Below are 27,892 nucleotides of genomic sequence, written 5' to 3'. Positions count from 1 at the left end.
AGCAGCAAGGTCCCAGCACACTTGGTTAAAGACAGTGTAAGAAATACCCAAAGGGGCCTACAAGAAAGCTGGAGAGGGACTTTTTACAAGGGCATGTAGGGACAGGACAAGGGGGAATGGCTTTAAGCTCAAAGGTAGACTTAGACTGGGTATTAGGAAAACGTTCTTTATTATGAGGGTGGTGAGACACCAGCACAGGTTGCCCAGAGAAGCTGTGGCTGCTCCATCCATGAAAGTGCTCAAGGCCACTTGAACAGGACTTTGAGCAACTTGGTCTAGTGGAAGGTGTCCCTGCCTGTGGCAGGGGGGTTGGAAGTAGATGATCTTTGATGTCCCTTCCAAACCATTCTATGACTGTGTGTGTCCTGGTACTTGGAGGATGCTTACCACTCTAGAGAGAAACGCAAGGATGAAGCAAAGATTCTGCACCTCAACCTTTCCAGTTCTTCAGTTAAATGCCATTGTCCCCAGATAAGAGTGGGAGATCCTCCAAACCCAAGATAAAAGTGCCTCCAAGTTTGACTTCCTCCAGAAGAGATGTGTAAAGCTTTCTTGACCTGAGCACTGTTACCACCTTGAGAAGATGCTTGGGAAACCCAAGCCATAGTTGTGTGGTAAATGAGAAGGTAACCAAGAGCTTCCATGGGAGGTCCCAGATTACCCACCTAAAGATATCTCTGCATCCATCATGTGCCACACCAGGCACTAGTGCCCCAAAGCAAAACAATGAAAATAACGATTGCCCCTTGCTACCACAGGTAACCCCTCCATGACACCATGGGGCTTTTTCCCAAATTTCATAAGTCAAAAAGTTATTTTATAACAACAAAACAGCTAAGCCCAATTAATTTGGTGTCTTTTTCCGTAAATGAGTAAGCTCCTGAAGATCTCTTAACTAACCTGTAGGCAATACAGTGAAATTCTAATTATGACCTTCACCACAACAGATGTTTGCTAACACCCTGCCCTGGGTGGTCCAGAACTGTTGCTGGAGGCTATTTTGGGGGCACTTGTTTGCTGTGTGCTGTGCACACATCAGCTGTCAGCTGGACACATCTCAATGGTGGTGCAAAAGGCAGTCTCACCTCAGCATCTGTGGGAAAAGCATCCAAGAGGCAACTGATGGCATATGCTGAGTTTTCTTTGCAACTCCTCCCATGATACCTCTCAAAAATAAAACTATGTTTAAATCCTTTAAGATATTTCAAACAAATGGAAGAAACATTCATCTTGTTAATCATTATTGTTATCTGCTTGTAATATAGTAACAATAGAGTGATGCTTTAATTTTTATTAGGGGTAGTCAACCTAGCTTTTATTAAAACACTGGCCTAAGTGCTTTCATTAAATTATCACTAAATCCTCTTTAAAAAAATACCCCACCTTATTCTTAGAAGACATACCACTGACGACATTTAGTGTGTGAAGACATTTTGTATAAGCGTGTCCTACATCACATTAAGACCAACAGTGATGCCATTTGGTTTATAATTTCTTTTTCTTGTGTGTGTGTAATTTAGGAAAATTCTATTTTCATTCCTTAGTAGCAAATGTTGTACTTCTTCAAAGACGAACAGACAATGTTTCCGTTGGCACTAAAAGAATCCTCCCACAGAGTGCACATAGTGTACATTCAATTTTATTTTTATCAATGCTGAACCACAGCCAGTAGTGGTAACAAAGCCCACAGACTTAGAAATTTGTTTGTGACTGATTCAGTAGAGTTGTGTGAAAACCACTGCATTAATAAGGCACTCCAGCAGTTCTGGTATGTTCTGTCCTCTGTCACACTCTGACACCTATTACTTTTATACCAATTCCTGCTTCCTCCTCTGCAACTCTATTCAGTTGAAGATAAACAGCACTGAGTAGCCAGTGACTGCATTTTATTTATTTACTTTTTAAGATGCTGGAAGCTCTTTCAATCCTAAAAGGGTAACTTGTGTTCGTGTTAACCTTCTTATGTTAAGAACTAACACTTTATTACTTACTATATCTGCTGCCCAACAAGCAGTCATGTACCAACAATGCACACAAGCATTGCAGTGATGGCCCCAAATACACCTGGCTCATACTGCAACAGTACAGCTCTAGTATGTGAGGTGCAAACTTCTTGCTTTAAAAGCACAGGTTGGTGCCTGCAACATACATGAAAGCCTTCTCACCTTTTCTCAATTTACAGTCTTTTCTGATTAGGCATATCTAGTTATTGCTGTGGAGGTCAACTTTAATGGTGAGTGGAAATTAGCCATGCAAGAAGCTATATGACAGTCTTAATGAACTTTCTCAAGAGGGCAAATCTTTTCACAGAACCACTTACCAGGCTTCTTTTGAAAGGAAAAATACATTTAAAGAAATATCTGAATGAGACAACCAGGCCCACAACATGGTCACAATCTTATATCCCTACCAAATGCAGCCATACAAATAATAGGCTATTTTATAAGTAGGGGTTGAGGGTTGTTTGTTGTTTTAAAAAGCAGAGGTGATAAAGGCAACAAATACTTGCAAATTAATCTCTTGCTTGTATGTTATTCCTTTACTGACACTAGTGAGCACCACTTACTGAACTACAGTACTTCACTGCACTTCACAAGGTAGTCCCTTGAATTTGGAACATACCCAACAACCTATCCCCAGCCGCAAGACAGGGATGTTACTGAATCACCACAATGATGGCACCCACTGTCCCCAGGAACACTGATATTCTAAAAGATATTTTACAAGTATATTTCCATACCCATATGTTATATACTTGTGAAAGCCTTGCACTAGATAACTGCATGTTCACAGTAAAGCAAAGCAAAGCACAAAATCAAATAGTTTCATGTGCATGAAAGTTTTCTTGTTGTCTATACAAACCTTACTAAAACCTCACCAAAACCTCACCAATTTTAAGGTTGATGAGTGATAATTATACATCACTCTACATAACTAAGTTACCATGCCTGCCCGCATCCTCTAATTTTTAAATAAATGCCTAATTGCATGAACAGTTTTATTACAAGCATTAAAACAGGAACTCAACATCTGCTGTACATACGGTAATCAGTTATAGCCAAGTTTAGGCGTTATGAATCAGCTGGAGTGACTCAGAATTGCTCCAGACTTCTCTGAGAAAGAGCTCAGCAAGTTCTTTTCCCCAAACATAAGTAGAATGTGTTTGTAGTAAAATGTTCAGAGGTAAACATCAAATTTGACTCCTAAGTCACAAGTCATTCAGAACGCCCTCGGACCTGGACTATTTCTTGCTTTCTGAATTTGAAGTCAAAAATTTGCTGAAAGCTGACAGACTTCCTCAGATACATAGCACGCACGCATTTGTTCTTGGCCTGCTTCCGAGGGACAAGCGCTCTGACTCAGCTGACTCCATTCTATCACACCCACATGTAACAACCCAGCAATATCGCACCAGACTGCTAATGCATCTCGTACAAATCACGCATCATTTGAATTCTGCTTTCCACTGTGTTATCTGTGCTGCTGAAACATGGCCCAATCAGGTGGGAAGAATGACACACATCTAAATACGCACTGGAAAAATCCATATACCCCACGTATTTTAGTTCTTTGAGATCTGCCCTAAGATGAATCTATTTTCAGCCCTTGTTTTGTAGGAGCTGTAATGGAAAGCCTTGAGTTTGGTCTTCTCACAAGTATTCTAGCAGATTCAAACTCAGATTTGACACATCAAGTTTAAATAATCCAGTAGCAGTCATTTTAAATAGTTTCTTGCTTCCTCCATTTAGCCCTAGCTTAGACCACAAGAAATAAACTTTCATATTACCTGTGAGTGTCAGAGATGAAAAGGTAACCAGCAGCATCCGACTTCCAGGTTCTGCTCCTCAAGAATCCGAAAGAGCTGATACCCATATGCCAACAACAGCCACATTTATCAAACCTTAACACACACAGCTTTGGCACACACGACAGAGACCACCCAGGACACTATAACACCACCATTTTACAAGACAAACTTACGAAACTTAAGATCAAGACTATTTCCATAAGGCAAGATTAAAGGAATAGAGGAACCTGTGACTAAACAAATTGCATGTATGGGTAAAACCAAAGAAGATCACAACGAAGATCAGGAAATGAAAGTACATGTTCCAACTTACAAACAGAGTTACAAATGAATGAGTAACATAATCAAGAGACAGGAAACTCATACAAGCTTTAAAAAAAAAATAATAAAAATCACAATAGCCTGAGAATGCCTAATCAAGTCTACGGACAAGTTACAGTACAGAAGCTAAAAGATATATTGAAACTAAGATACCGGAACAAAAAATAAGACACAATATCCAGGCACATCAAGTGAGAGACAAAATTTGGAATTATTGTTCTGTGCTACTGCTTTATAATTATGTTATTCCCCACTTCTTTGTATCAGCCTTCAACCTGTCACTACAATCATATTGCAATGTCAGGGTAAGTAAAAGCACAGTGTTAAAATGAAACTAAACACTGTCACTGTCAGTTTATGGAAACTGTGCTAAAATGTCACCATGAGCAACTGTCACGGCAGGTCTGCTGCGGCTGTGCCACTGCACCAGAAAAACAGGATGATGGCAACACAGCTTATTGTGGACCCATGTGGCATCAGAGCAGACTAGCACTCCCAACTCTCACACTAACAGCTGAATTTGGGGCAAACTCAGATTCGGTGCAAACTTTGTGCTGCACACCACAGTAGATATTTTTCAAGCCTAAATGAAGCAGTGATGGGTTTGTCAGCTACTGAATGATGTGTTCAGCAGGTGGGCCGCTGACCTCCACTGCGTGACCCAGTGGAGAGCAGCCGGAACTAGAGGGACAAGCGGGGAACAGCAGTCATGAGAGGGATGGAGTGCCATGCCAGAGCTGATGAGAGGCTGTGCTGCTCCCAAGGACAGGGATGTGGCATGCTGCGCATGGAGAGGCAGTTGCATGTGAGCCAGCAGACACCCCATGCACCAAGCAGGCAAGGGACAGGGCTGCTACTGATGGAGGGATCCACCCCATCTGATTGAGAAGGCAAGCAGCAGCACATAGAGATAATTCACCCTACACCTAGAGAAACCGTGAGCATGAAGGGATACAGAAACAGGCCATGAGGTGCTGGGTGAGGTGAACTGCTGATGGGAAATGAAGAGCATGGCAAGGAAGATGAGCAATGCGCACCTTATCAACCCTTCCCGAGGACTGGGGTGGCTCCATCCCTGTATGCTGACAGGCACAGGGACACCCACCAGAGCAGGGGAAGGAGCAATATGATGGACAGGCATCCCACAATCCATTTTTCTTCAATATACAGATATATAATCATACCTGCAGTACGGAACAGTGTACATATTAACTAATGACCGACTATTAAGTTCACATAAAACGCACACATATAAATTACAGCAGAGTTACATGCTTCAATGGAGTCTTTCCCCTAAAAGCCACGACACACTGGGGAATGCTCAGATGTTTGTGACACAATGTGCAAATAATGTCGTTTTGCTCAGGAATAATCTTAAATCTTTTAGGTAACATGATCTGAAGAATTATTCGCCATTCACTTCTTAAGAGACATGAAACCCATCTTTTGCTTATATGAGCATTAAAAAAAAAAAAAAAAAAAAAAAAAAAAGAAATGCACAGAATTCACTAGAATATTCATCATTTCCAACCTTAAACCCACAGCGTACAAACAGATGAATCCAGCAAGTCAGAAAGCAAAGCCAATTTAATCTGTGGCTCCCCTGAGGTAAATGTAGTTCACAGTCCTGCCCCCACCCCAACCTCAGCCATAATCCCTGCTTCCTGGAGGTAAGAAAGCACTGGAGTGAGGAAAATTCTGCAGCAGGATATAATGATCCAAAATGACAGGGACAATAATGACAATGAATTTCATGTCTCCCAGTCATGAGCTGGGGATGCTTGACTGGGCTGACTTACACAATTAAATTGTTACAGGTACAGCAGGAGCTGCAGTTATCATGGGTATGCTTTTGGGAAGGATGCCTCCAGCACAAGGAAGAGGAGTGCTGTGGATGCATGGTCCCTTTTGTTAGGAGCAAAGGGCCACTCCTGCAGGGCCACAGCTGCAGCTGCACCCTGACAGAGGCAAAACTGGGTTAAAGACATGAGCCATTTTGGGCAATTGATTTTATCTCTTTTGAAAATTATAAAAAAGCTCTGATGGCTACAGCACAGTGTGACTTGAGCCACCATGCGCCAAGAAGCTTTACAAGCAGAGACCCAGTGGATTTTGTCAGAGAATTGGGAAGCAACGTTTATAAGGGATCCCGACCAGTGTTTTTACTAAGGTCAGCAAGGGAGAATCCTATGGCTTCTATAGGTTCCACCAGACACCTGCATTCTGTTTTACACGCATTCCACTAGAGGCAGCTCTTCTTACCTCTCCAAGCCCTCTCATAGCAGGCTGCCCATTTTGCTCATGGTTTCATATACAACTCTATTACACAGAACATGGGACAAAATGTATTTGAAAGCAACGGGATATGGAGAATGCACATAGTATTTTCCAGGTTATACCTACAGTTAGTGTGCCTGCAAGGCTTCTCTCATTCATCCAGCTTCAGTTTTGAAATACTAAGAAATATGGTTAGCCACGTATTTCACCTATAGAAAGTCTTCTTAGTGACAAACTGTCAAAGAGTTTTTATATCCAGGGAAGGAAAAAAAAAGTCATACAGTTGTCTGCATCTGTAATAGGGTAATACCCCTATTACAGCTCAACATTCTCAAAATATTAATTTGTCAAACATGAATTATAAAGCTGTAACATTTCATAATTCAGGACACACTCAAATACTAGGAAAAATAGCTACAAGAGCCTAAATATAAAAAAAAAAAAAAAAAGCATTTATTCCATTTTTGACAGCTTAATGAATGCCCTACTCTTTTGCATTGATTTTTGTGTGTATGTGTGTCTGTGTGCGTACATGTGTGCCTGGGAAGGATTTCTCATGGGGTTTGCTGTAAACAAGAAAAGCTAAATCCTCTGCCAAAGCTTCTTTTTCTACCATTAAATAACCTCCATATTAAAATATTTCAGGAGAGAATATATACAAAAATACAGAGAATGCAATATATAAAGAACAATTACTTACACCTCAGCAAGCATACTGGAAAGCTGTAGAACAAGACATTAAACAATAAAATACCTTGATGTTGTAAAACAGCCACAGAAGTAGTATATGTTAATTCCTGCTTTTGTAAGATAGCATTAAATTCAAAGAGCAGGGTCAACAAAGCCCTAAATATCTCAAATTCATGACTTATTCCAGAAGACAAATCTTCCTTACACACCTAAAGGCTCATCTTACAAGGCAAAATGCATTAACAAAGTCTGCAAGCACCTAGAGATAGAAAAATAATGCATCTTAAAAAGAACTGCACCACTTAGAATTTCTAAATGCTTTAACTCGAAATATTCTGGCCAGTTGGATCTCTGTTTTAATGTTTTTCCTAGTTCTTAACATCATGAGCTATATATAATTTAAATGGAGATTAATTCTTCCATTTAAAGTGCTTTAAAATAATTCTGCCTATGATCTTGAGCTCTCAGCCCAGCGTCTCCGCAGTGCCTCTTCTCCAGTTCTCCTTGAGCTACCTAAGTGGAACTGACAGATCACTGCTCAGATAGCAGCCGCATTCTTCCCCCAAAATGTTGCCTTTTTGCTATTCAGGAGTATCCTAATACCAACAAATGCTAAATGAAGTCTGACATGTACCCCTAAGAAACAAACTTGTAAGTTGTAGCTTCAAAGGAAACCTTGAATAAATAGGACACATTGTGTACACCCAGGCTAACATCCAACATATGCTTTAGTTTCCCAATGCTGAGACAGAGCAAGAATAGCCCCTGGTAAAGCCTGTGATTTGCTAGTGCTGGTACTTCCAACATTTATAATGTACCTTTTTTTTTTTTTTTTTACCCTGTATAAACAGTTTTTAAAATGTAATTAAGACCACAGCACATTTCAGAACAAAATATATTCACAAATAATAGATTGACACGCCACTAGTTTGATCAACAATTACAAACCAAAGCAAAGAGCTGATCTTTCCTCTGCAAAAGAACATTGCCACCAGTAAGTCATAACTGGACAGGTGATTTTATCAAATTAAGAAGTAACTGAAATAATGAATGTTTTTAATTCTTCCTTTTGGTGGTGGTGATCAGCATGCCCAACAGTGAGACACTGCTAGAAAGTGATGTTAGGAACTACAGATACAAAGAAAATATAGTAGAAACAGGAATAAAGAAAAGCAAGAAAGCAAGATAAAACTACATACAGATGAGTTGGGACGTTTCATTCTTAAAAGGGCCAATTTACTTATTTAGAGAAAACAGAGAAGGGATGAACAGAGAAAATAAAGATATAACCTGCTTGAAGACTTTTTTCACCATTATTTAATGCTCTATTTTATGACTAATCCTTCTGAAAGTTTAATTCAATCTTACAATTCCCTTCTCTACTTGAAGTTCAATTTCCTTTTCCTTTTGTCCTCCATTCCTCAGTTAGTTCCAAGATGGGGCGAGGTAAGAATTGATTTAACATTGTAGTTGGAAAGTTCTTATTCTGGATTAGGTTCAGCCTCGAAGCACCCAAATGCATATTATAAACTCACAAATATGATATTTTAGTCCTTCAGTAGCACTTTATCCTAGGAAATTGAGGGTTGATGGAGCTTTGAGAGATTTTTTATTTTTCTTGCTGCAAATTACCATTTCTTTACCTTCTCATCAGAACGTGGATAACTAAGTTGTAGTCTTCTAAGGAAAACAAAGTAAGTCCAGCTATCCTAGCACGAACAAGTAGTTTCAGTGTCAGCAAAGCTTTAAGTCTATTTTTCATTCTCTCATCAAATTTGCACGACAGTCCTCCTAGCATTGCAGCTCTTCCTCTGAGGAAGAATCATCAAGAGTCTTTACTCAATTTCATGAAACTTGTATGAATGAACAGAGCAATTACACAGTCGTCTTTCTCCATTAAACTACTCTTCAATAAATGGTACATTTCCTTTTTTCTCTCCTCCCCCTTTTTTTTTCCATCTATTTTACACTTGGTTTACAATATGCAGCTTGCAGGTTTGTTTCTTACTCCTTGGGAAGGCAACAAACCCATCAGATATCCCTCAGGCATGTAGAACTCTGCACTGTATCACTGTACAGACGTTTTCCACTAAAAGACCACATGCTATATTGGTGCTGAATTTTTAGATTTATTCCAACACTGTTTAAAATAATTATTGGTCCAAGAAACTTAAAGACTAATTTTAAGACTATCTTGTAAATGCATATCTTTGGAATACTGGGGTAGAAAATAGCTACAATACATACAAACTATTTATTTAATCAGAAAAAACTTCAATAGATTATAAATAGATTTCAAGTCATAGTGCTCTTATGGGAAGTGTAATTACAGTTAAGAGAACCACTTCGTTCTTGCATGCTCTTGGGATCCCTTAGACTGTTTTAAGTTATGTTTGATAGTTATGTTAATGAAAAAATAAATCTGAATTACTTCTCTGTATGCTATTTACAGCAGCTCTTGCAACAGTATATAAAAAATACCACATAAATCCATACCAAATTTTGCTTCTAAATAACCTTTTATTTCCTTAAAAATAAGGTAGAGAACATGCACTCTCCATCAGAGATAAGTAAAAAACAAGTCCATCCTTTAAATCTCATCCTACTTCCAAACAAGAACCTATACATATCTGATCCCACACATACATATAATTTTTTTTTTTTCCATTCTGCTGGGCTTTGTATGAGACAACTTGAAATTATCAACATATGCTTTTGCCAGAAGTCTTATAAATACCGAGTCCAGTGTGTGTCGAGAGTCCCTCCTACTTCTTCCCAGTACAAAAGCCCCTATTGATAAGCTGATGAATAGTGTAAATGCAGTTCTAAAAAGGGAAAAGAACTACCTTTACAGTCAATTTTGTGTGAAGACATTTCTGCCTGCCAAAAGGTCAGAAACTACATCTCAAGGTAAAAACTAACTACAACTGTAGCACTACTGAAGCAAATCAGTATTTAAGCTGTTTATTCTTTGGAGAGCTCCTCCAAGCCTTCAAGAAATCCATGGTTTTTTGCCCCATCCTGAACACATTTGACATTTTGTTATTACCTAGCTGGCCCCATTACCAAGAAAGTTTTACCAAATTTTCTGTCTTGGAAGGCAAGTGGAAGAGGACTGGAGAAGGAGGAATACCAGTCCAATTAAAAACACATTGTGAAACAGAGTGTCAGTCTGCAGTAAAGATAGTCCCTGTGCTAGATAGGCCAACACGACCAAGTGCAGCAAGAAAGCAATTATGATCATGTACCCTAGTACTCCAGCTTCAGCAGTGAACTTTCCAACATTTAAAATGTGTGCAAGTTCAGAGCTTTTTAAATGCTGTCTGGGGATATTAACTTGCATGACATTAGAACATACTGAGATCACGGAATCACAGAATGGTTTGGGTTAAAGATCACCATGCTCCCCCCCCTGCCATGGGCACAGACACCTTCCACTAGATCAGGTTGTTCAAAGCCCTGTCCAACATGGCCTTGAACACTGCCAGGGGTGGAGCACAGCAGCCACAGCTTCTCTAGGCAACCCGTGCTACTGCCTCACCACTGTCATAGTAAAGAGCTTCTTCATAATACCTAATCTGCATCTCTCCTCTGTCAGTTTAAAGTCAATAAACCACAACACCCTGTCACTACTTGCTCTTATAAAAAGTTAAAGCAGTTTGGATAAAGCTCAAGACACCTCTACATCAACACAAGCGCTAATATTCCAGAGAAGCAAGGTTTCTGTCAAACTAGCCAACTAGACCTTCTCCAATTTCGTTTCAGAATGCCTCATGTCTCTGCAAAGTCTGAAGAGATAGAGTTCAACTCTTTGCTGGGCAGATCCCCTGCAGCATCTGTTGCCACACAGCTACACCAGGGACTGATGACCAGACTTACTTCACAGAACAAGGCAAAAAGGCTTCCTGATTCTTGCATTTTTTTTTACTCTTTCCAAATGTGAAAACATGAACACTTTCAAACATGAAAATTGCTATTTCTAGATGATGGCAATGAGTTCTATTAAATCATCATTCTATTTTGAATGAACACCAAAAGACTTGCAGAAAGCATCTTTTTTTTCTGCCACTCAGACATTGAATTTGTATAAGTGTTAAATCCAAACATACCTAAAACTAGCAGATACAATAGATTAAATAACTCAAGCAGGAGGCATTTTTCCTCTTATGAATTTATAACCCTTTATTTAAAAGGGTTTTCACAGAAAATATTTATGTCTTAAAACAATCTCTAGTATTTGATTATAATTACTTTGAATTCTGCCTTTGCGGAGCAACCAATTCTACTGGTGATACAAAAAATTAATTGATCCTCCATCCAGTGCAGCCAAGAACCACAGCCAGCAGCCACATCCTCCTGACAGGTTTGGAGTTATTTGCACAGTGGAAGTGCTACAGCAAACCATTTAACATTACAGGAATGATCTCATTTTCTTGTCTTGTGATACCTTTGAAGTGTACAATCTGAGAAGTGTACAGCAAAATCATGCACAGCTGCAAAGTTGTGGGGAACCACCAGAACGCTAGAATACTTTCGCATATCACTGTACTTAACAGCCAAGAAAGCTAATATATTTTCTCCTACATCCAGTAAGTTACTTAAAGAAAAAAAAAAAAAAAAAAAAAAAAAAAAAACAACAACCCACCAATTTATCTACCAAATCAATGCTTATGAGAGGAACGTTGTTCTTCCCTTTAAGAAGTCAACATATGTGATCTACAGCTGCATACTTCTGTTTCTCCCCCCTCAAAACACAGAGCAATGTAATAATGAAAGTACAAAAGGGCAACATACCGTCATAGTAGACAATAGCTCCAACAAGCTCATCTTTGCGTAGCATTGGGAAATGCTCTAAGGCTCTTGACTTGCTAAGGACATAACTACTTTTCAGACACTGACTTCCTGCTACAAGGTCATATAATTTTATTCCAAACCAGTAGTATGGCAACTGCCACCACCTGTAGGAAACAACAAAAGAAAAAATTTCCCATGAAGTGAAATAAAATGCATGCACACACTTGTTATGATATAGAACATGTTAAGTAACACAGTATGTTGTATTACACTAGTTTTGCTTTGTACCATCATAAAAGTTCATAGTATTGCAGTAGCATGTAAATATGCAAGAACTTATGTATTGTTTGCTAGTGTTTCAACTGATCTATTCTCTGTAGTTAGTCAAGCAGATTCAAGGCTTTATTTATCCTAGAATTATGATCACAAACTAGCTTTATGTACTTCAGTGTAAGGTGAGGCATTAAAGCTATGTGTCAAGGGAAGACCCTTGCTGTGCATGCAAGCTGAAGAGGTTCCTTAAATGCACATCTTGGCTAATGTCTCCTGCACAAACACGACCAAATAAATGCAGTCAACTGCTGACTGACATGAGCTCCAGCTATTATGAGCTCCTCTACAAAGACAGGAATAAAGCCATACACTAAGATCATTCGGCAAAAACTCACTGCTCCAAGTAGCCTATTACAGTGAGTAACTGTTCTTACAGATCTGAAAACCTAACCCAAATCACTTAACGTCTCTTTTGTGTAGAAGAAGGAAACTGTTCTCTCAACATCCAACTGTCATGTGCTGTGGAAGGCGAGGGCACACAATTACTGCATGGAGCACTGGTGGTTTCATGAACTAAACAACACATTACTAAGAACACTAAGACAGCCTGTGTTGAAGACAAGGATGTACTAGAAAGAACAGCAAAAAACATCCTGGGAATGAGAGTTTGTTCCACCTACAAATCCCCCTCCCCTCCCTGCAGGGTGGCAGAAATGCAGCAAACAGCTCAAGTCCAAGATGGATTACTAGGCAGCAGGGATAGCTGCTTGGTTCCGTAAGGAAATTTCATGCTTCTACAATATGGCAACATCTCACTCCCTGAAGGACAAAGCTTGTAACAGGTTTAAAGACATGCTTGGAAAGAGGCACCCAGAAACTTCTCCAGGGAAATTGCTTGCTTATGAAAAGCAACAGTAAAGGAGTGGTATTACAGCAGAGCTTACTTGTAAACAGGTAGCATTATTGGCAAAGGAGCTGATAGGTGAGGAGCTATTTCAAGCAGATTTGCACGCTCTTCAAGTGCTTCTTTCACCATCTTGTACTGAAAAACACAAGTGTATATGCAAACCCCATGATACTTACTCAGTTTTGTTTCCATGTGCAACATTTAATAAGAAACTGTTTATCAAAGCAAAGAACTCACACAATCCTTACTGTTCTTTCAAAATCACACTGAGATTTGATGAAAAATTCAAAAGTTAATGAAAATGTTTCCCAAGAAAATCAAGTTTCACTAGTTTTATTTTGATATTTTGGCAGGTCAGCAGAGTAATTTTTCATCTGAACGTAAAGCGCATTAAGCCGTGTTACTCCTAACTGTGGGCAGGACTAGAACTGGTCCCAGAGTAGATATTCTGGGCCATTCCCACAGTTAAATCTCATACTAACACTGAGTTGCAAATACAGAACTGTTCTTCTCCAAATCAATCAATATGAATCAATATGAAGTTATTCTTCAGCAAAAACAAGGTTAATTTCTGTAGCTGGGTAGCTCCATGTTTTATATATTTTTCCCTAACAAGTCGCTATTTCTGTAGCAATATTATAACCATCAAAACATACTTTAGGTCAGAGAGGTTTCAATGAGGAGATCAATCAATTTATCAAAACAAGAATATCATGCTTCCACAAGAATACATAAAAGCATTTATATATAATCACTCATTTACCTACTTTTTTTCCCCATTCCAAAATAAATCGCTCATTTACCATATTTTCCTTACCCATTCCAAAATAAACAGGGCAACCACTCACTCCCCCAGATTCTGATCATGACAGGTAGGATGCTGCTTTTATTCTGAAATCAGCCCTGTCTCTGCCTTCCTTCCCCAACTATACACAGTCTACAACCTATGGCAATTAGATTGCCCATAAAACAATTTAGCTAAAGGTAGCAGCACCAGTTTCCCTAGTCTGGAAAGCTCAACTGGAGAAAACACTTTCTATGTACGGTGGCTGGAGAATACAACAGTCAAGTATTAAAAAAATAAAAAGGAGACTTGGATGTAATTGGGATAGGGAAAGTATCTACTGGCAATTCTTGCTTAACAACCAGCACAAACAATCACCTGCTCGAAATCCAACTTCATGATGGCCTTCTGAAGATATCTCACTCCACCATGGATCAATTTAGTACTCCTGCTGCTTGTCCCTGATGAGAAATCATCTCTTTCTAGAAGGGCTGTTTTTAGTCCTGTGTTACCAGAAAACCAAATTAACTTCTTAAATTACACAATTTGTATGTAATTCATTAAAGACACTTCTCTAGGGTAGAGACAATCACAAGAAAAATTACTCTGTACATGGATAAATTTGTATTCAAAGTGTAGTGCACTGTCTATATTGTAATGAAAAATTTCAGCTTCCTTCCTAAGGGAAAAGTCAAAACAGAACTTAAACAGAAGCACATTAAAACCTGGATATTTCACAATAGAAAGGCATTACAGTACATTATAGGGGCCATGCTCCCTCAAGCAAATTATAGTTCATATTCACGGCAGGAACAGAATATTTTCATTAATACTTTTAACTCTTTGTAGCAGAGAGCTCTAAACCTGTCACACTAACAACTTAAATGTTGTACCAGGGAGGCAGCAACTGTCATCCTTGCCTCCTTACTTACAGACTGCTAAAGATACCCAAAACCAAAGGGGTGCCGCTCACGGGCATGCTCACCACTGAGAGAAAGCTCAGTGGAAGGAACATAATGCCCACATACATAGAATTCTGCCATACACATGAAATAGTTTGATAAGGCTTAATATGAAATATAGTAGCTTACCCAGGAAGTGTAGCAAAATGTAGAAGTAAGTTCATCTACAGTTTACTATGCAGATACTACAGTGCTCATATAGCACACAGACATCCTCCTTTTAAGCATTACATATGCAAAGGGCACACATACACAAAACATGAGTTGCAAGATACCACCAAGTATTTCAGAAAAACATTTACTCAAAACAGTGGAAGCATATTCTCTGGCACCAGCCGGCACTAGCAGTTTGACCAGCACAAGCAGGGGGCAACACATGGCTCACAGACGTTCACATAAATCCAGAACACGAAGTGCTTCATAACCAAACAATACAATGTTTATTCCATCAAACACTTGGAATGCGGCTGGCATGTTTGTTGCATACATCATGTTCCCAGTCACCCTGAAGGCCAGAAAAAATCTTTCACGGGTGAAGGCATGCTTCTTTATACAGAAATCGCTATGAAACCATATACCCCGATACTGTAAGTGCTGGCATCCTCTTTGTGAAGGAAACTGACATCAGGTTATGTGACGGAAGTTCAGTCAAGGGATGAGTGGCAGGAAAGAGATGATTAACAGATGCCTTTTAATGATAAGACACAGACAACAGCCACATTTTGGCACATAACTACAAGACATCCTCTACTGACTTCCAATATCCAACATAAGTAAACCAAATCAACAGAAACACCCCAGGATAAGCACATGACAATCTTTCACTTAAAAAACATGTGGAAGGACAATCTGTGTTACATAAGTTGGATAACAGATTCCCTCTATCACTGGCAGAATTTTCAAGTTAAGCAGACAAGCAAAAAAAAGTGTATTAAATTCAGTGATACTGCTACCAAACAGCCACAATGCAACAATAAATACCCAAGAAGGGGAGCATCATCTGCTCTACAAGTTATCCCCTGGGTCTTTCCTTCACCCCCCTTGAGGGATGCTGCATGTTACTGATTGGTAAACTCACATTTTCATATCTTTTGGTGGCCCAAAACTTATGTCCTTAAAAAAAAAAAATCTAATTATTACCGGTAACTTCCGAAGTTCAGAGTAATTTATTTTTGTCAAATGTGAGTGAAGATTAATGGATACAATCAGAAATAATTTGGCAAAGACATATCAAATACATGAAAAGCAAAATTTGTTAAGTGAAGCAAACATAGTAAAAGAGCAAGTTCCATGAATGAACAGCAACAATACACAATTCATTAACCAAATGCCTATGAATATTTCACACTTCAGAAATCTACTGATATAATCAGAATATCTAGTAAAAGGATAAACACAGACTAACTATAATAACTTCTGTATGCTTTACAGCTGCATCTTCCACAATATAGCTGAGGCAGAATTGATAAGATCCCAAGTTATATTTAATAATACACAGGGAAAAAAAACAAGTACAAACTCAAATCTGGTTGTTTACCCTGCCAATAGTGCACACCTTCCTTTACCTATCTCAAAATGGTCACGCCTTTTGGACAAGTATTTTCCAAATCGAACTACAGAACACACCTGGTGTTAGATTTTGCTTCTTATTTCTGAGGTATATCTACAGGTTAAAAAAAACTGAAGAATTTTATGACTATCTACTATATTTTACACTGTATTTTTGTTTTTCAATTTTAGTTCAAAAAACACAAACAAGATCTACAAACATAGAAACTAAAGAAAGTTGGTTCTCTCTCTCACTGGCTCATTGTATTGGCACATTCCCAGACAAGCGTTTCTCAAAAAATCTTTTACATTGCTTTTTGGATAAAAATACGTTACTCTGGTGGAATACAGCATTTTAGTAGAACAGGAGTTGATGCTACATCCTCAGTACCCATGCATGCTCCTCTCTGTATCTGAAGATCTATTTTCATTAAAACTTGTGGAATTACTTATTCTTTTTGAAAACTGTCAGATCTAGTTGAATCTGCTGGCCAGTTTCAAAGTTACTGTGTGAGGTGGATGACCCAGACAGAGTGGGCATTAGTGTCCTGCTTTTTCAACCCTTGGACAGAGCTTTTCACATGTTCAACCTACTGCACAAGCTACAGGGCACAGTAGATGTGCAGATGTTGCAACAACTGACTGTCACCACACACGTTCTCATCTTCCTGCAAAAGTCAGGCAAAAAGCATTAGCTCATTTCACCTTGAGCCTTCCCTAAGTTAAGGCTACATGTAAAGTTAACATCAATTCTGCTGCTTCTAATACCAGTTACACAGCTAATCCCCCAAAAGGGGGAAGCTGGAGAGCCACTTTGCCTTATCTAGAAATCATGCTTGGCCCTTTAAAAACAGTTGCTAAAAGCACTGTGCAAGTCTTGTATTCTCTTCGCTGCAAATTTTTTCTTGTACAAACAAGTGAAATGTGACTATAAACGCACTAAACAAGGAGCAACACAGAATGAGAAACCATCCAAGGGCACCCAGTATGTTAGACAATTGCATACAAACACCTAGACAACAAAAGACCCTGATGAAAATGCAGTTATTTTTTTCTTCCAAGTTCATTTTAGCTTCTGAGCAGAGAAGACTGTTTATAAGCAGGCATTCAGAGTACACCTTCTCTACCTCTGAGTATTTCTGAAAAGCCAATCTGATAAACTTGTTTCAAACCATGTAATCCAAGAATAAGAATACAACTACATTTTCAAGCCTTACCTCTAGTGACTGCATCTAAAGCACAGCCACATCCTGTTGCTCCTCCACCTATAACAAGGATATCAAATTCACTTGTGGTCTGCAGTGTCAAAATTTGTTGCTCTCTTGTGGGGAGATGACTCTTCATTGGAGCAGGCATAGCTTCTGCAGCCTGAACATTCACAAAGGTACCCTACCAAGATTAAAACCACACATGAGGATCTGTATTTATTCTGTATACACACACACATGTACACATACACACACAGAACCAAATCACAGCATTTTCTATAACCATAAAGGTTATAAATATTCCCAGTTGCTTTACCTGTATTTAATAATATTATACTGAAACATTATGGAGCAACAAACAGTACTAAACCCATACAGCGTTAGCACACGTTGACTTCATCTTGCTTACTTCAATACAGAGCTGTAGTCAAGGGCAAATACCTATATTAATTATTTCTAGGAACTGTCTTCTGCTATGCCAAATGTTACAGGATGCTCAGGAAGCAGTTTAATAAACAGACGCATGGTTAGGCTCTCAACTCACTACCGAAAAAAATCCATCAAAGCAATGGACTTAAAGATAAATGTATATTTTGCATTTTAAAATTGATTACTTGTACAGTGGCATTAATCTAAGCTCAAATTTGACCAGGTTCACAAGACAATGTGGTTTATTGTGAAATACAGTATTATTGAAACACCAAAAGAAACACTATTTGAAAAGCTTCTAAGCAAAGCAATTTATGTCCTACAGCATGGTAAAATACAACTTGTCTTTAAAGTGACAAATCTTAATAACATGGCAGTTTCCAGAGAAGTTCAGATTTTACTGGAATGGCTTTGATATTCTCTCTAGTCCTCTGCCTGATACTCCAGGAGCCACCGCTGCTCTCCATTTAATGACGGTGGTGAGAAAGACTGCCATGCTTGCTCAGCCAACTAACATGGACTATGGTTTCAATTTTAAGGTTTTAACCAGTTTCTGAAGGCTGTCTCCTGTTAACATGAATTTAAAGTGTATTCTGAAAACCTTTACAGTCACAGGAATCCTGAGCACCTATTAATGATCATATATTTCTTAACCTGTGTTACAAGCACCATCACTGTAGGTTCATATTCATCACACTAATCTTAAATTACAATGGGCTGCAGGCAGATATCCGAGTTACTCAGACAGTTAAATATGGTTCAAGACCACAAAAGTCATGCTTACTGGCTCTTTGCTTTCAGCTCTAGCCTTGCTTTCTGTTCCAGCTCTTTTCCTCCCAAGGTTTTCCTCATTCACCACTGTCCCTCATTCTGCACAAAACCAGACAGTGAATTTCCCTCATCACTATTTTTTAAGACCCAAAGGACAGATCTTTTCCACAACAGTCTAATCACTTGTACATAAGTGCACCTGGCAGACAAAGCACTGACATTTACAGTCTAAGAAGAGCAGTCGAGGTACCAGCCACCAAGCCAAATGCCTGCAGCACTTCCCAGCTCAGCAGCAGACGCCCCATGACTTGAGCCGGCTCTTTCAGAAATAACCAGATCTTGGTGCTCTGAATTTTGTTTAATTGAGAGGAGTGCTTTTATTAGTACCTAGCACTTCCAAAGGAGCTGTTTTAACCACTGCCAATTTTTAATACATATGTGGAAACAAATGCCAACACTACCCAGATCAGGATGGAAAAGCTAACTGTCCAATTCAGAATGGATCAAAATAAACAAATGGGAAATTAAGAATCAATGTTTTCAGAGTTTCCTGAAAATTATATACACTTTCAACATAAGAAAAACCTGTTTCAACCCTATAGTGTAAGGTCTGAGAATGATCCAGTCTTTAGGACAAATGGCAGGCTTAACTGATTTAAAATAGCTTGTGTCCACATCTCCTAGAGAAGAAAGAGTAAACTTACACAAATTCGAATGACAAAACAAAATAGTACTTTCTTACTATCATCTAACACAATCTCTTTGTCTAATCTCTTTCCATACACTGCTTACAACATGCAAGCTCTCTCAATTAAGTTTTATTTCCAAGCATTCCTTAGGGAAGTTGTTCAGTTATTTCTATAACTTTATTGCCTATTGCATGGTTAACAGTGAATTACAATTGCCATGGAGCAGCCCCTAAGCTCAGTCCCACGCTGCAAACACACCAGCACAGGCACTGCTTCAGTGCTTTACTGTTGCTTGGCCCACATGTTCTGTCTCCCAGAGAGACACTCCCAGATCACTGTGGTGATGAAAAGCTCTCTGCTAAGATAATTCACCACCTCCAGGTTTTAGGAACTCCAGCCACCTTCCCTGGCATGTGCAATGGGGAGGGAATATACACCTGCTGTATGAAAACAGCTCGACTGACAAAAGGTAATGCAGTTGCTTGCCTCCATCTGTTCACACGCACAGCTGAACAGGTCCTGGTAGCAGCTACCCAAGCAGTGCGGTTCCTCTTTAGCAACCAATTCACTGGTTGTCACACAGCTCTGTCAGCAGACCTTGTGAGGGAAAGGTAAAAGCACTTCTTGCAACACATCCACTGTAAATTAACAGCCAGTCCAGCCACACACAAGAAGCCTGAGTTCAGCCTGTATGGTGCATGCAACCTAAATATTTTTGTTTAAAATTATTTCCTCATTCTTCAGCAGTATTATGACTGAAACACATTCCTTCTCAATGTTGCTATCACTGCTATACAACTGAAAATAAAGTCTAATAACTAGTAGTCATGTCTACAGGAAATGCATACTCAAAAGATAATTAATGTTCAAGTTCATCCTGTAATCATGGATTATATTGACTATAACATAAGTAGCTCATGTAAATTACTTCGGATAGCAGCAACCACTTTCACTGCGCGTGTGTTACAATTCAATCAATAGAAAAGCTGGACTAGAGAGAGTGCTTCACTTTGTATTAAGGATTGATGCCTTCCCAGAAAACAGCAAAACTTCAGATGTAGAACAACCAAAGTTTGGTAAATTATGACCCAAGCTCTAATACCACACCACTGACTTTTCCATGTCATGGTGCTTGCAGTCCCACTGGGGTCTCCTGAGCCCAAGCAGCCCTGGAGCCCAGCCCAGAAGGTGCCTGGGCACAGGCTCACCTCCAGGCGCATAAGCAGCCACACCAAGCACTCAACCAGGCTTAGTCCCTGACTACAAATTACTAATGAAAGGTCTCCTAATTAGAAGCTTGTTTAAACCCACCACAACCCTCAAATAGAGAGAGACACGCTGCCAGCCCCAGGAGTTCAAGAAGTTACAAGACACACACAGACAGCAGAGAGGTTGAGTCAAAGCGAAGCAGAGGTGAATCTTGATGAGCCTCCCAATTACAGTTTCCCTTCCTCTCACAGGTTTACACTAATATGTGGCACCTAGCAAAGATCACCACAAAAGGTACAAAGTTTTGGTCCTTCAAAGAAATTCAGCTTCCATGTTATTCTTCTGACCAATGAATTCTGTACTTTCCCAGCTACTTTTGCCTCTGGCTCTGCTCTCTCACCAGCCTACTCCTCTCTAGCAGTGCTAAAACCTTTCACATCCCTCGAAATACAGTAGAAGCTTGTATATCCCTGAAGTATCGTACATAAATGCAGTTCCAGAATGAAGTTTTCCAGTGAACGACAGACACAAGGAGGGAAACACTGAGAGGATCCTGCCATTCCTTTCTTCACTCCCTCCTCAGTGGCTGTAAAGAAGACCCTCTGGCCCCTGTGTGCCTGCAGAAGTTTGCGGTGACCCCTCTGACTGTGCGACCTCCCCGCTGGAAGGCAACAAGAAAGCAGCACATGAAAGGTTTTTCCCCTTTAATACCTGAAAACTGCAACAATGCTGCAGCTTTCTGGGTAGCAAATGCTACTGCCCAGCTTCCTGCATAGTCCCCATTTTTACCTTGATAAGCTGTGGCATTAGGCATGGTTTTTAGTCCTGCATCATTACAAAAGTACAGACAGACAGCTGATGGCAATGCCCCAGCTTCCCTAAATATCACCCTGTGACTTGGAGACAACAGTGACAAGGAAGAAATTGTGAAGACCAAAACCACCCACAGTTTAGCCTTGCACATGTTTTGGCCTATGAAGTCAGCTACATACTCTCAACTCTCATGAGCCTTAAGAAAGTGAAACTCCCCATCTCAAAATTAGTTTTGCACTACATTTCCAGACATGCTGCCTTCTGCAAAACAAGCGATCATTTTCAAAATGTACAACTTCTGGGAGATAAGAGAACACAAGAAAAACAAAATTCAGAGTTTAAGAAGTGCTAGCATCATTTGGCTTTGACTGTAATTTTTGTTTGAATTTTTGAACACATTATTTACAACAAATGGCTTATAGTAAAGCACAGACCAGAGTCCCAAGCAGCCAGTCACTGGCATAGCAAGAGGATAGAGATTAGTGCTGAAATACAAGCAAAGTGATTAACGCACCAGGAATTGATATAGATATGATTCATCTTGCTGTCAATTAAATGTGAGAGCAAAGAAAAGCTGCATACAGGGATTCCATCTGCAATAACGTGATTAGTTTGGCAGTGAACAAGCATGTTTACTGAAATAAGCAATTGCTGTTTATATCTACAATTTCTCAGGCAAGAGTTCCTTGAATGGTTTTGATTACACTCTTAGCGAGAAGAAATTTGGTTTGGCAGTTTGAATTTAATCATAAAGTTATAAAGTGATCTAGTAATCCATAAGCAAGCATTCTTGTTAATTGGCTAATGTAAATCTCCAGGTAGGTTTGCAGAGTCAAATTCATCATCCTTATTCATAAAAAAAAGTAATTAAAAACCCCCAAAGCGGGCCCTGATGCATTATCATATTATCACACTCGATTGGATTCACCTTGATGAGCAATTCCTACTGACCATCAATGCACTTACCAGAAAGAGAGCAGGATTGCCTGGTGGACCTTTTTAGGAAGAGAGAGGGGTCTTTTACACCCCCAAAACAAAGCACTGCTTTTCCCTTAATCATTACAGGGGGGCGGGAGTGGAAAAAGAAAATAAAAATCCCTGGTCTCCAGTTCAGACTTGGCACACCAAGGAATACCTGCACCACATCAAGTAGTAGCCCACTTGGCTTGGTGCATTAAAATAAAAGCACAGAAAGCAAGAATGCAACAATGCAGTCAGCACCTTCAGGAAACAAGAGAAACTGGTCTTCCCACTTCTCCATCACCATTAGCATTAGAAACCCTGGTGAAACAGCCAGCAAAGGCTGGCTGTGTCACACTTGCCATCCAGGTATCTGAGTATTTGAGGCCAAATTAATCGGTTATGTATATAGCCTGTGGTCTCAGAGGGGTCCAACTGCATCTCAGATGCAGTCCTCTTCAGGAGCTCATGACTGGTAGTCAATGTAGCATACATGGATTTCAGCAGTTCCTGTATAGTCTAAGATTAAACCCATTTACAGTGGGAACACAGAAAAAGAGACAAGTCTATTGAGCACTTCTGCTTTACCTCAAAAGAGTTTAGGAAGGACTAGTTTCCTCAGACCTCTGCACTACCTGCTGTGAAGAGTTCCCCAGCTGCCTCCTTTTCCCTGGAAAAGAGTTCTTCTTTTTAATCTAACCAAAAGCCTCGTCAGAGTTATGTATTTATGCTCCACAGCCTAGGTCAGTAAGGCTGCACAGAAAACTTGACCAGCTTCCTTAAGGGCAACGGTTATTTCATATGAAAGAACCACTCCTGTGTGTTGATTGAAAGAGGTTTTGCTTGAATTAAGTGTCACTCCTACTTATTCCCTTACACATAGCATTAAGCTACCCCACCTTATTATTTCAGTAAATATCCCAGTGATCAGGTTACTATAAAAGACACCGAAGTGTAATATTCATCTATCAGCTTACGCATTAAATTCAGCAACAGTTCTGCCGTATTCAGCAACAGCTCTGTCATGTCACCATGTGTTCCCATCTTCCCTTGCATAGCAGGAACTCAAAAAACCCAGCACAAGGTAAGGGCAATTTACTAAACTCCTTGTATGCCCACATATTCCATGCATAGATATGTATTCTCCCATTATATAGTCTCAATTGCTGTTGCAGAAGCATGCTCCAAAATGTTAGCATTTATGCGCGTGAGCAGAAAAATAAGTTGGGGTCAAAATCTTGAAAACCAAGATAGATCCAAATCTATGGAGTGTTTTATTTCTAAGGTGTAAACACTTCACAGCTGTTTACACACAGACACAGCTAACTGTGGTGTTCTCACAGGCAGGTTCTGACTCTCAAACCTAGCAAGGGCAATTTAAATTTCAGCATCGGAAATCACCAATCATTATCCCTTTTAGTAGGCAAACCACTCACTAGTATGCTCGACTAACAAGTCCAAATGTTTCACTCTTTCTCAAGAGCCAGAACTTTACCATCCTTCAGCTTCTCCCCTGGAGTTACCTCAGACAGCCAAGTTTCACAGAAACATCAACCGCCAGCTGAGTGAACATGGAAAACAAAGACAGACAGATCAACCAGCCTGTGGGTTCAGGATTATTAGCCTGCCAAGGTCATTATTCTGTAACTGGGTGCCCCTAATTCCAAGATTCTAGCCACAGCACAGACATCCAGTCACTGAGTGATGCAACACGAATGTGGGTGAAAAAAAAGAGCATTTTATTTCTGTGTTATTATGTGATGGATTCTGTTCTTGAAATAACAACAGCTTTTGTACAATGTGCAGCCAATTAGTGCACATCTTGGGGCAATATCCTCCTCTGGCAAAGGAAGACAAGATCTTTGCCCTAGCATATCTTTGATTGGCAGGCATTATTAAAAAGAGGACACTTGGGCTGGGGGACATGCCCACAGCTTAGATATGTCAACACGACAAATGGACTGTCCTCCTTTGTGTCAATCCCTCCAGTTATGTTCCACCTGCTGCCCTATATTAGGTGTTTAAGGCAGCGGCTTTAAGGGATATCACGTGGGAAATGTGCAAGTTAGTACAACATGAAAACAACACGCTGTGCACTTGACAGATCCATTTGCTTACACATATGCTGAAAATTTTCAGATCCTTTGAAGGCTGATCTGACGCAATAGGTTTACAAATTGGGGGACAAGCAGTTATTTCATTTTGAGACTAAATTCCTTCTGTAAAACTTTGGGATTTAATCAATCTCTGGAAATTTATATTGGCCATTCAATCCCTAGAAAAAATGGGAATTCCCTGAATTCTGGAGTACTGCATATACAAGTGAGCTATCCACCTCACTTTTCCTTTCCAACTCCCCTTACTAAGCAGTGCTAAAATTTCTGCCATTTCTGATAGTAATGAAGCCAGACTGTAAAATCCTGTGCTAAAGACTCCAGCACAGGAGAGTTAGAAGCAGTATTATCAGCTAGGTGCAAGACAGGCAGCCCAACGAAAGGCTCACTTTAAATGTGAAGTTTTATTTTCTGCAACACTATCTGAAGCCATAAGGATCCTGTCTTATCTGCTTTCCAGCTAGGTTCCTCAGACATGACTCATCTCATTTGCTTTACCAATACCTCAGCAGCTGTTACTCCTCCCCATAGAAACAGCCAGAAGCTTCACAGTATCATTTATACAGACATAATACACATCTTCATGGAGCTCAGTGAAGATTCCTTCTCATTACCCACTGTTTTACCTTCAACTAGACCATTAAGATCCACTTCTGTTCCTATCCTCAGTTTGCCCAATTTGAATGGCAACTTATAGTAAATGTGTGGTAACTAAAGCAATTCACAGAGTAACAGCTTGTCTAGATGAAGAGCTGACTGATTACATTTCTAAGGTGAGAAGCAGAAAACACATGAAATGAGCACCTGCTCACCTAGCTGCTCAGACTGATAACATCAAAGGAAGAAAGAGGTATTTCTTGGGCCTCAGCTTTTTCCAAACCCAGATTGAAGCAAATCAGGTCATTTTACAGAACACTGATTGCAAATATTTTCGGCCAACTGCAAGATTGCAGTCTTCATAGCCCACATTTAACGTAAGAGAAGACATGTTCCCTTATACTCATCTACTAAGCCCAGATGTGGTTAATTTACAAAAACTCTTAATCACAGCACAAGTGTGTTAAAACAAGGAGGATTTATTTGATTAAGACAAAGATTAGTTGTCAATTCACACCAGCTCTGCCTAAAACCAGTTCACAACTCGTGTTCCTTTTACTGATTTCTCCTTGGCTTCTGCATTGAGAAGCAAGCTAAAAGAGCATGGTGACTCCAAGTCTACTGTGAGGAGAAGACATGTCAATGAAGCCTGTTTTCTGCGACAGCAAGAATCAATAGAATCTACTGCACCTCTTCCTGCTATCACTACTTTACTTTAACAGTAAGTCTCCAACATCATCCTTTACTGCTTGGGGAATTTATTCCGCCTGTGCCTTAGTTATCTGGAAGACAGCACTGAACTGTGCTTTGAGCTTACCAGTGTCTGGTTGTGCCCACCTAGACAGAAGCTGATGCCCACCAAAAGCAACAGGAGCCTCGCCACTGACTTCTGTAGCACAGATCCTACCCTCAAACAGCCTTCACCTTTCTGAACTGAATGAGAGCTTGCACCATGACTGGTTTGAAGCTGAAATTTACAGAGGTAGTGCTGTTGGTTTCACTTCAAGCATATAAGTTTGAAAATACTATCCAAACTCTACTTAGTGCTTACACTTCAATGGGTATTTTCCACTCGTCCTGCAACGAAGTAAAATCCTGAGCAGAACACAAAGGTCATTTTTTTAAACATGAAAAACGATTTACAACAATCACACTTCCCCACTGGTTAAAGACCTACAACAGTGGAATATCATTAATGCCATCCTCCAGATTAGCACCTACCAAATCAAGCTGAAGGCTCTTGGCATTCCTTTCCAAACAAAACTATCTGTATAAGCCTAACATACGCTCAAACAGATTTTAAGTTTCATATTTTATCAGAAATCATAATTAATACTTACGTGTTTGTTTCTATACTGAGAAAATTGAGAGAGGCCAAAAACTGTTGCTATGGCACCTCCTCCAATGAGAGCAGTTCCTTTCACTGCCTTCTGAAATGCCATTTTTTACTGTAAGAAAAGAAGATAAAAATTAATAGGCAGATTTTCCATGTTAGAATCTAGGCTACAGAGATCATTTGTAGAAACTGATGACAATGTTGTGACAAGTTGAAATTTAGGGTAGCAATATATTAATTAGTGATTTTCATTGCAACACTAATAATTTCTAAACGAAGTCTAGACAGAGGCAAGCCAGAGTGTTCTGGTATTTGCTGTGAAAGCTGAACAACAAAAGTGTATTTAGATACACAAGTAGATATGTACACATACACACAATGTAAACTCTAAATATATCTATGTATGTGACAAGTGCTTACAATCCTGTGGCACAGCAGAACAAGAACAGCCCATCATCAGCCAGATGGCCACCAAATACTTACCACAACACAACAGACCATCTGCTTGACAAAGACCACCTTTAGCTACCCTCCCGTCCCATCAAACTATTTCTACAATCACATTTGCCTCACAGCACTCCATCTTGCTTTCCAGACTGGAATTACCATCCCTGTATTCATTGTATACCAGCAAAGCTTGTCCTACGCAGGAATGGTGGAGAAGCAATGTGCTGCTAGTCAGGAAGTTGGTCTTTCAGTGAGAAGCAGCAGCAGAGACAGCAGACAAGATTAAGTGGCTTGAAATAAGCACAGAACTTTATCATCCAGCTACAGAGGGTTTAAAACTAGCCCTATGTGGGTCAGGCAAATTCTTAAAAGACCCACTGTTCAGATACTGAATGAAAAATTTGCATGGCACTGACCTGAATCTTAAGCAGGCACAACCTAATCCATCTTCCCAGGACCACAGCAGCTCGCCTCGCATTAGAAACAACATACATCAAGTTTGAAGGACTCCTGTCAGCACTTCAAGCCCTCCAGTTATGAAGACATCTTTGCCCAAGCCCCGCATATGTACAAGAGATTTATCACCCTTAAGGCTCAAAGCAGAAGGCGGCAAGCGTACAGCCCCATGCCAACACTGGAACACCAGCGGACTTACAACACGGCAGGACCAGCTGGGGCCAGGAGCGTAGAGCAGCAGGGGCTCCCATCCCAGGCTGGGCAGGGGGTAGGTACCGGTAGACTCACCTGAAGCCTGGCTGGGGGTCTCATCCCTCACATTTGGATCCCCCAGGCTGGCCTGCTGCCCTGCTCCAGCACAGCTCCGGCACAGTACAGTGCCTCACTGCACACCTCATGATATAAAGGCTTTACAGCCCTCCCTCCACGACTGCTGTCTATCCTATCCCCACACACACCAGACCAGGTTGTAAACCATCACTTTCAGCAGTGTACAGCT

The 27,892-nt window shown here is 40.0% G+C and overlaps 1 protein-coding gene across 1 annotated transcript in view; it reads right to left on the bottom strand.

The window, feature by feature from the left end:
• GPD2 (glycerol-3-phosphate dehydrogenase 2 (mitochondrial)) overlaps positions 1-26,597 on the bottom strand; it is a gene marked incomplete at its 3' end in the record, with an annotated part of 40,277 nt that extends 13,680 nt beyond the window's left edge. Inside the window, exons 1-5 of the mRNA XM_010023522.1 lie at positions 26,495-26,597; positions 17,582-17,753; positions 14,233-14,357; positions 13,108-13,205; positions 11,891-12,054 (exon numbers count right to left, since the gene is read on the bottom strand). Of these exons, the coding sequence (XP_010021824.1) occupies positions 11,891-12,054; positions 13,108-13,205; positions 14,233-14,357; positions 17,582-17,753; positions 26,495-26,596 (661 nt within the window). The remainder of the gene's footprint in view (positions 1-11,890; positions 12,055-13,107; positions 13,206-14,232; positions 14,358-17,581; positions 17,754-26,494) is intronic.
• Positions 26,598-27,892: the final 1,295 nt, after the last annotated feature.

This window comes from Nestor notabilis, unplaced genomic scaffold (genome assembly GCF_000696875.1).
Source record: "Nestor notabilis isolate BGI_N333 unplaced genomic scaffold, ASM69687v1 scaffold7811, whole genome shotgun sequence".
In the NCBI taxonomy this organism is placed as follows: Eukaryota; Metazoa; Chordata; class Aves; order Psittaciformes; family Psittacidae; genus Nestor; species Nestor notabilis.
Note: the sequence above shows the minus strand (reverse complement) of the source record. Positions and strands in the feature narration are given on the sequence as shown.